Source organism: Austrofundulus limnaeus, unplaced genomic scaffold, assembly GCF_001266775.1.
Source record: "Austrofundulus limnaeus strain Quisiro unplaced genomic scaffold, Austrofundulus_limnaeus-1.0 Scaffold1335, whole genome shotgun sequence".
In the NCBI taxonomy this organism is placed as follows: domain Eukaryota; kingdom Metazoa; phylum Chordata; class Actinopteri; order Cyprinodontiformes; family Rivulidae; genus Austrofundulus; species Austrofundulus limnaeus.
Window position 1 is genome coordinate 42,915 of NW_013953737.1, and position 10,131 is coordinate 53,045.

The following is a 10,131-nucleotide window of genomic DNA, read 5'->3' on the forward strand; positions in this document are numbered from 1 at the left end:
GTTTATTTTCTATTTAAACATTAAAAAAACATTTTAACAACAGCTAAAGGTGACATAGATACTTTATTATGGTCATGGGTAGACATAACCATTGTTTAGGTTGTCCGAGACAACCTATATTCATTTCGGACAACCAGATCCTGTCTCCTGGTTGTCCGGTGGACAACCAAGAATAAAAGACCTTGATTAAAGTTCTCTGCTGCGGGTGTCCATCATTTGTAAAAATGAAAGGGAGAAAAAACTTGGTAAAGCCGAACAGAACACTAAACTATAACTTTTAATAAGGCCATGTACACAGTATATTCCTGTTTAAGTGAAAATGTTTGACCTATGACTGAGCATGAAAAAAAGTTTATGAATGTTGGGTCACCTCTAGATTTTATTAGCAACATTTTTGCTGCTTTACTCCCTGAGCCTTAAATACTCTATTTCAAAAGAAGCGAATGAGGAAGTTTTATTTACACAGATCCTGTCAACCTGGCTGACTGAGAACAATTATATATAATAAACTTTGTCTACAGAACAATATACTTGTTAAATTAAATTTTTCCTAAGATTCTTTTGGACAACCAAATTGTTTTGCGGACAACCAGGTTTTATCAACAGGTTGTCCGCTGGACAACCTGAAAAATTTCCTTATGTCTACCCCTGATGGTATAGTATTTAAATATATGCCTGAGGAACACATAATATTGGCCCTTTAAAGAACTTTTAGGATTCTCTTTATAGATTTTATCAGTGACTGTTTGAGGCTTAGTTTTCAGTCTGCCTGCCTCTTTAAAGGCAGTTCTGTCAGTGAGTGACAGACACAAGCATGCTGTTACAATGGTGATCTTATTGAGCTACAGGCAGTAGCTTTAACCTTTATTAACTTTAGTTTGATTCACAGTCCTTATACAGTTTATATATTAAAGTTTGCATTTCTTCTGCAGAATTTTCCTTTTTTTCTTAAGCAGATATTTGTTGCTAAATCTTTTAATTGTTGCTGATTAAGCACTTAATTACTATTTTTCTAATAAACCATCCCTTTAGTTTCAGACGTTAATATTTTTGCCTCACTTCCTCCTGGTCTCCTCCAGTCTGGCCAGCAGCAGCCGGGACAACCCGGTGCACGTGTGGGACGCGTTTTACGGCGAGGTGCGGGCCAGCTTTCGGCCCTACAACCACCTGGACGAGCTGACAGCGGCCCACTCGCTCTGCTTTTCACCGGACGGAGCGCAGCTGTACTGCGGCTTTGAGAAAATGGTTCGGGTTTTCTACACGGATCGTCCCGGGAGAGACTGCGAGGAGCGGCCCACTGTAGGTCTGTTGGTAACCGGTCTCACTTTTAAAGCTCCACACTGCTTATTTTGAAGGATTTAGGCTCTTAACTGTGTGTTTAAACACAATTATACTCTTAAAACACATTGAATTGTTTCTCTTCAGTGGTCATTATGTGTTAGTGATTTATTCAGCTTATATTCAATATTAATTCCACCAACTAATAGTTTTATAAGATTAAGTTTGGGTAAAGAACATTTAAAGTCTTGCAGGGAAGAAAACAGCAGTTTACCAGGAAAATAAAAGCCTGAAACTTATTCTAAGTTCTGATCTGAAATCAGCCGTCTGGTCTTTTCACTGAGCTGCAGTTTGACAGCTCACCGTCACGTCTCCTTGAACAAAAACGACTTGTCATTATGTTCTCCAGACAAAAGAGACGTCTGTGTTTATTGTGACGGATGTTTTATCTCTGTCACTCGTTTCAAACAGCCTCTGTGGGTTTGAAGTGCTTTAGATGTTCTGATGTTAACAGAGCCGCTTTACATGGATTAGATAAGAGTTCTGTGGCAGAACAATAACTTCTGAAAATGTCAACAAATGAACTTTATCGGGAAGTGAGACGTCGCGTTTGTTTCAATTATGTGTTTCAAGTGTCCAAGAGTGTGAGCAATAAAACTGAAAGCTTATTCATTAGTATACAAGTACAAGTGGGACTTTTTTAAAGCGTATGCTGGTAGAGAGATTTTTTAAGGGGGGGATTATACAAAATTGACTTTTTTATGCTTTATATTATGTTAAAATGTCATTACCTCATCAAAAACTTACACATAGTGTTGCTTTGACTCATTCATGCATGTTTAAAAATCCTTGAATTTCTTGTGACCACGTGGAGCTGCCTAAACGCTTGATGGTACAAAGCTCCCCCCGGAGCAAAACATAGCTTCATAAGGATCTGTTTTTATATTTTACTCTCAACGTATCTTTAAAATTGAAGTTTGTGTATGAGAGGATGACTAGGAGATGTATTACAGAGCTGAAATGTCTTGTAAGAGCCTCGTTACTCGCTCCGGTTCTTCACAAAACGTACTTTCTAGATCCAGCATGGGATCATTGGAGTAAGAATCAGAGTAAGTACCCTGAGCTGCCATTTTCCGAAACTGATTATAAAATGTTGCTTCTTTTTTTAAAAACAAAATACAACGCTCTTACGAAATGTTATAAAGGCATGAAGCATTGTTGTGAAGACGTGTTGAAGTTGGGGCTGCCACGATTAATCAATTAATCGACGACTAATCGACATTAAAATAATCGATGACTAATTTAATAATCGATTAATCGTTTTCCTTTTTTTTGTTATTTACTTTGTTTTTCTCTCCAAACAGCTTTGACACCTTCCACTGGCACATCTGCCTTTCTGTCCTTGACACACATGCACAGTAGTGGTAACTGGGGTAGGCCGTGGACGTCACAAGACATTATACAGACAGGCTCTGGTATCATGGCTACCTGACAACGGAGCTCAAAGTGTGGGATCATTTTAAGAAAATGAAAGAGAAACCTGTGTAATATCTGCAGAGCAGAACTTGACTTCTACAGCAATTATTTTTAGTTAGCATATAGCTAAAATCTAACCATGGTTATATAATAGCAGCTGCATTCTGTCACGATAAGCTGTATGTTTTATATTCAATTAACGTATGATCCGATTAGTCGACTAATCGAATAAATAATCGGTGATTAATCGATTATAAAAATAATCGTTTGTGGCAGCCCTAGTTGAAGTGGGAGCCCAGGTTTTGTTGGTTGATAAACATTGTTTTCACTTCAAATAAACAAGAACAAAATAACAATATTTATTACTCTCTTTTTGTCCATTTTAATTACATTAACCTTACTCTTTTTGTAACAACAAAGGCACAAAAAATTGTTGTTAGTTGTAATGTTTTGGTGTAAGTAATTCAGAAAATCTTTTCAGGACCTCACCTTGATGTTTCAGGACCCCACTGTGGGAACCACTGAGATAGACTATGATACAAAATATAATTTATTTTTGATATACAGCATTTTCATCACAACTGAAGGTAATATAGTTACTTGATTGTGGTGTAGAATTGAACAATGTGCCTGGAAAATACGTAAATACCCAACCCCAACTTATTCCAACTTTTGAGACATTTTATCGACTAAGTCGCTGTTATATTTTTGATAGATTCGTTAGCATTATAGTATGTACACGCCTAAAAGAAGCTTCCAGTTGATTTGTTTAAATTTTATCTTTAACATAGATGTCTACAAAATTTCACAAGTTGACATAAGTTGTCTAAAACGTTACAGTGTGACAGGGCCTTAAACGTATTAGCTGTTAAAACATCACGTCAGTCCAGCTGAGCAGACCGTGTGAAGTGTAAAAGGTCAAAGCTTCTGCTAACATCGCTGCTCTCCTGTCGTCGCTGCAGTGAAGAAACGAGGCCAGATCGGCATCATCTCCTGCTTCAGCTTCAGCCCGTGTCAGGCCGTCTACGCCTGCGGCTCGTACTCCCGGTGCGCCGGCCTCTACTCCTGCCAGGATGGCACCCTGCTGGCCCTGCTGCCCACCCGCCACCACGGGGGCCTCACCCATCTGCTGTTCTCCCCCGACGGCAACTACCTGTACACCGGCGGGCGCAAGGTCAGCGCTCACACACGCACGCACACACAGTGTGTCCTGTTGAAATAAGAGGCGCAGGAACCGTAATCTGCTCTGTTTTAGCTGTTTTTACTGTCGAGTTTCAGAGAACTGATGGAACTAATGAGGCGTCAGGACTTCAGTTTCACAGAGATGTCACTGAAACTTGAATCTACGCCAAAAAGCTCATGTTTTGGCTTTTATTTTGCTGTGAACAGATAATTATTTTCCAAAAATAATTGCTCGTCTCAAAGACCAGAGCCCTTGGCAGCTTGACGCGAACAGAACCAGAGATAATTAAATAAAAACGTCACGTCTGCAGTCGATACAAACGTTTTGTTTACCAAAAAATATCAAACAGAAATATTCCTTCAGTGTGAGCAAACATTTTTATCTGTGTCGCAGTAAGTTTTCAGAAGTGATTTGAAGTTCAGCTTTTAAAAGAATAAAATTCAACAGTTGTTGAGCCATAGTATTTTTGATGCAGTTTAGTAGTGAATTCGGAGAAGACTTTCAACCATAGGAAAGAAAACACAGCACCAACACCATCAAGTTTGCTGATGACACTACAGTCATTGGCAATATCTCCAATGATGATGAGGGGGCGTACAGGGAGGAAGTGAAGCTCCTGGCAGAGTGGTGCACCACCAACAACCTCTCCCTCAACACCAGCAAAACCAAGGAGCTGATTGTGGACTTCAGGCGAGGGAGTAGAGCGCACAAACCCCTGAGTATTGAGGGGACATTAGTGGAGAGAGTGGACAGCTTCAGGTTCCTCGGTGTTTATATCTCAGAGGATCTCACCTGGTCACTGAATACATCCCACATTATCAGGAAAGCCCAACAGCGCCTACACTTCCTCCGTCGTCTGAAGAGGGCTAAACTGCCACAGCAGCTACTCTGCAACCTCTACAGGTTCACTGTGGAGAGTATTCTGAGCAGCTGCCTCACAGTGTGGTATGGTAGTGCCACTGCTGCTGAACACAAGGCTCTGCAGAGAGTAGTGACGACTGCTCAGTTCATCACTGCAGCTGCCCTCCCACCCACGCAGGACCTCTACAACAAGAGATGTGTGAAAAAAGCCGTCAGTATCTCCTCTGATCCCACCCACCCCAGCCACTTCCTGTTTCAACCCCTGCCATCTGGAAGAAGGYACAGGATCATCAGAGCCAGAACCACCAGACTCAAGAACAGCTTCTTTCCCCGTGTTGTTAAACTGGTGACCCCAGCCACTCCAGACATAACCTGAACAATCATAGACTGTCCGTTGTCCACACCCTGTTCACTTCATACACACGATTGTGTATTTAATGTTTGTGTCTAATGTTTATGCACGTTATGTCTTGTCTGCACTATGTCCTTTGTTACTGCACTGGAGATCTAGCTTAAAAGCATTGCATTGTGCTGTACAACCCTGTTTCAGTATAATGACAATAAATTGAATTGAATTGAAATGTTTGCCGCCTCCATGAATTATAATTATTATTATTATTATTTTTGTCTGTAGGATCCAGAGATTCTGTGCTGGGACCTGAGAGAACCAGGAAAAGTCGTGTTTTCGCTCAAGAGGAACGTGGCCACCAACCAACGGATCTACTTTGACCTGGACCAGTAAGTCGACCCTCCCGATCAGAACCCCCGGCTTTGACACGGTCTGCGTCGTAATCCGGTCTGCGTGTGTCCAGGTGCGGCAGGTACCTGCTGAGCGGAGACACGGAGGGAGTGGTGTCGGTCTGGGACACTCTGACGGCTCCCCCTGATGGAAACGAGGAACTCCTGCAGCCGGAGCTTAGGTTCCAGGCTCACTGGGACTGCACCAACGGTGTCAGGTAGAATCACTCCACTAGCTGGAAACACTAATTAAAACACACAATACTGACTTTCTGCCTTTTAAATCTGTTGATATAATAAACTGTACATGATTAGATTTTCAGAGTCATCCCAATTTAGTCTTATTTTGAAATTAATCAACCTTTTTTAGACACGTTTTCACAGACTTCAATTAAATTAAATAAAATTCAGTTATACTTTATTAATCTCAAAGGGGAATTAAAAGTTGTAGTAACTCATATTATCCCGGTTTCTTTAAAGAGTTGTTATAGATACTGATCACTGTAGTCAGGAAGCGTTTCCTGTAGCAGTCCGTCTCACAGCAGATCTGAAGGATGCTCAGGTTTGTCCGTCATATGGTCAGAAGGCCTGGTAGAGAGACGCTGGAGTCAGGGATATAATCCTGCAGCCATGTCTCAGTGAAACATATAAATACTGCTTTCCTGATACTCTAGCTGGGTTCTTGTTGGGGCTTGGAGTTTGTCCAACTTGTTCCATTACGATCTCCTGTCGCCCATCATGATTGATGGAAGAGATGGTTTGAACTTCCACCTTCTCTCTCTCTCCTCTTTTCTCCTGCTCTGCATCCACGGCGCCTCTTTTTCAACTCCTCTGGGATACAGGGCTGTAGTTGAGGCTGTAGCTGAGGTATTATTTGAGCTTTTGAGATGTTAATCAGCTGTTCCCAGTTATAACAAACCACCATGTTATGGTTATGCATCATTCTAAATGTTCAAAAGCAAAAGAGGTGTTAGCAAAAATCCTTCCAGCTGCATAGCATCTAATAGCAGAAAGAATAATCATCCAGAAAACGAGGAATTACCACCTTGAGCAGCGCAATTCTAGAGTTTTTAGACTGACTTTTTAGAGATTCAGCCTCTAAAATGCTCTTATTTACCTGTTAATTAACGTAATTAGTTGCAAGATGCTCCTCCCTTTTTTACAGAAACTAACAATATTTCATCTTGGAGTTGGAGAGCAGCTTCTAATTTTAAGGGTTACCTTTTAGTGAATGTTATTACTTTATTATCAGATTAACTTCTTAATTAAAGGTCCAAAAATATCACTATTAGGAATCCATTAATCTGAAATTGGTACATTCAAATTAAAACAGAAAGTAGCTGATGAATAACATTAATTAACATCATCTTTTAATATAATCTGATACTCTGGCATGATAAATGACTCAGCCATGTTTTGCTGCTCTTCTGCCCCCCAGCATTCATCCCTTTATGCCCCTGCTGGCCACATCCAGCGGCCAGCGGCAGTTCCCGTGGCCCGCCGACAGCGAGGGCGACTCTGCCTCCGACACCGAGGGTGACGGAGCGGTGGCACCGCAGCAGGAGAGCCGGCAGGACAACGCTCTGTCTCTGTGGTGGGCCGGACCACTCGGTCCTTCTGAGGACAACCAGAACCGACAGGCAGCAGCGGTGGAGGCATGAAGCGCTTATATTGGAGCCAAGGCACAAATTTAGTAACACTTAATCTGTGAAAATTAAATTTGCATCAAGCTAATTTTAGTTATGTAGTGTTTTCTGTCTTTGGACACGACTTTACAAGGAACATCAGCAGATTGTTTTCAGCAAATCTACATTTTTTTTCGTATTATGACAGAACTAAACCCAAGTAGGCAGAATAAACTCAGATTGAGTCTTTTATTCTGGTAATATTTGACCCATATTTACTGATTTTGATTTATTGAGGTGCAATAAAGACACCTTCAGTTAAATATTTAGTACTGAGTAAAGAATTTCTGGTTTAAATCAGCTGTCCCCAACCTTTACCACTTCACAGAAGCTTCATACAAGACAGCTTTCCCATAAACTAACCAGTAGCGGAAAATATTCTCCGGCAAAGTTAACTTTTTACATTTTTTAGCTTGTCGGATGTGTTGACGTCAGCCTGCAGGGTTTGTTGTAAATAGCTTGCAGGCTAATTGACTTTTAGGTTTGTTGTGGTTAGCTTGTAGGCTAGTTGTGGTTAGCTTGCAGGCTTTTTGTGGTTAGCTTGCAGGCTTGTTGTGGTTAGCTTGCAGGTTAATTGGCATTAGCTTGCAAGCTTGTTGAGGTTAGCTTGCAAGCTTGTTGTGGATAGCTTGTAGGCTAGTTGTGCTTAGCTTGCAGGCTAGTTGAAGGTAGCTTGCAGATTAATTGGCATTAGCTTGCAGGCTTGTTGTGGTTAGCTTGCAGGCTAATTGGCATTAGCTTGCAAGCTTTTTGAGGTTAGCTTGCAGGCTAATTGGCATTAGCTTGCAAGCTTGTTGAGGTTAGCTTGCAGGTTTGTTGTGGATAGCTTGTAGGCTAGTTGTGCTTAGCTTGCAGGCTAGTTGAAGTTAGCTTGCAGATTAATTGGCATTAGCTTGCAAGCTTGTTGAGGTTAGCTTGCAGGCTAATTGGCATTAGCCTGCAATCTTGTTGAGGTTAGCTTGCAGGCTTGTTGTGGTTAGCTTGCAAGCATTTGAAGTTAGCTTGCAGGTCAATTGACATTAGCTTGCAGGCAGTTGAGGTTAGCTTGCAAGCTAATTGACATTAGCTTGCAGGCTTGTTGTGGTTAGCTTGCAGGTTTGTTGTGGTTAGCTTGCAGGCTAATTGACGTTAGCTTGCAGGTTTATTGGTGTTAGCTTGCAGGCTAATTGACGTTAGCTTGCAGGTTTATTGGTGTTAGCTTGCAGGCTAGTTGACATTAGCTCACAGGCTAATTGAAGTTAGCTTGCAGGCTAGTTGTGGTTAGCTTGTAGATGTGGTAGCACAAAAGTAACTGCAGTGGAGTCCATTGCAGCAAAAACGTAGAAAAGGAAGTGGTCTGTTTTTATAATTTTGTACAATTCACATTGTATAGAAATTATTTTTATTTTATTTATTTGTTTCCACAAAATACTTTTCTTGTCATGTGGACCGGTTACAAATGATCCTTGGGGTGGTACTGGTCTTGGGCTCAGTACTTGGGGACTCCTGGTTTAAACGGTACTCTTTCTCACGTTGTGATAATAGGAAAGCAACTGTATTAGTAGTTTGGAAACAAACCTTTCACTGCTTTTTGTTATGTTTTCAGTATTTTTTGTAAGCTTTTAAAATAATGTTTACCTTTTTTTTGTAGTTTTAATCCATGAATCTCCTGCCTGAGTTGCTTAAATGTGAGATGAAACACTTGGCTGTGTGTTGTGAATCAGTTTCCTCTGCTCAGAGCTGCTGTAACTGGGAAGAGTGTGTGTTTGTGTGTGTGTGTGTTTTGGCTGTAATGCTGCCCTGGAGATTTCTCTCTGCTACAGTAACAATAAGTGCCATTTGTTCCCGAGCTTTGCTTTTGTAAACTCAGAGGATGTCCTGTAGTTTTTTTTTTTTTTTTACCGTGTCTTTCTAAACGTACCCGATGCACCACAGTGGCGTCACCGTGCACGCTCCGCAGATGTATATTTTTGTAAAAGCCACGATGAGTCTGTGAATGTATCCTCTGTAAGCAGCTGTCTTAACTTTGTTACGCTCTGTGAACGTCTGTAATAGGTGGGTGCAGCTGGTGAGTGAGTATCTGTTAGTTTTTCTACTGTTTGTACTTGTGCAACTGGTGACGGAGAAACAAAACGAATCATGTTTGATTAAGAACTGCAGTGACTTTTCCTTCTGTTTCTGTGAATAGATGGGCTTTTTGTTTTCCTTTGGAGCATTTCTGTAGGTTTATCTGTCCAGGAACGCTGAGGAAAGAAAGTAGTCATTGCAGAGTCATAAAAACGAACGCTGGTTAAAGGGCCTGTGACATCAAATTTTTGTAATAAACATTAATGCATTTTTTGGAAAGGTAACACTGATAATATATTGCAAAACAAATTTCATGCTGCTGAGATGAACAGTTGTTGAGATATTTGCATGTGAAGAAACAGGAAGTGATGTCAAAGGGGACTGTCTGCATGTGAACAGAGCAGAGCTAACAACAGACTGTAGAGAAGAATCTGATGTTTCTTTAGATTATTTTAAATCCATCAATGAGATGAAGATTTAAAGTTTTTAATAATTTTGTTTTAATAAACAAAAATCAGATAGTTTATTTTATTAATGAGTTCCCCTTTGATGTCACTTCCTGTTTCACTTTGGCTGAGCCAAATTAAAAAAAAAAGGCCAATTATGTGACAAAATGGATAAAATAATCTGTACAATGCCAATTTTCTTCAGCATAAAGATGTTTTCTTTGACTTTTTGTACTCGAAGGACAGGCATGTCACAGGTACTTTAATGCCCCTAAAAGAAAACTTGTAAGCAAAATTTGTGACCCAAGCTAGAACGTGTTTGTTTACATACAGAAATGGCCATATTTATCTACCTGTATATCAAATGTGACTCAAGCTTCTATGTCAGAATTATTCAGCTGGTGGCCTGTGGGCCACA

General features: G+C 40.6%; 1 protein-coding gene across 1 annotated transcript; it reads left to right on the plus strand.

The window, feature by feature from the left end:
* Positions 1 to 1,079: 1,079 nt before the first annotated feature.
* LOC106535007 (telomerase Cajal body protein 1) lies at positions 1,080 to 8,835 on the plus strand (the record flags this gene model as incomplete). Its single annotated transcript, XM_014031857.1, is given in 5 exon segments — positions 1,080 to 1,303; positions 3,717 to 3,928; positions 5,433 to 5,536; positions 5,611 to 5,754; positions 6,975 to 8,835. Coding segments are annotated over 5 exon segments (907 nt in total), but the record flags the coding sequence as incomplete, so codon positions are not given.
* Between the last annotated feature and the right edge of the window lie 1,296 nt (positions 8,836 to 10,131).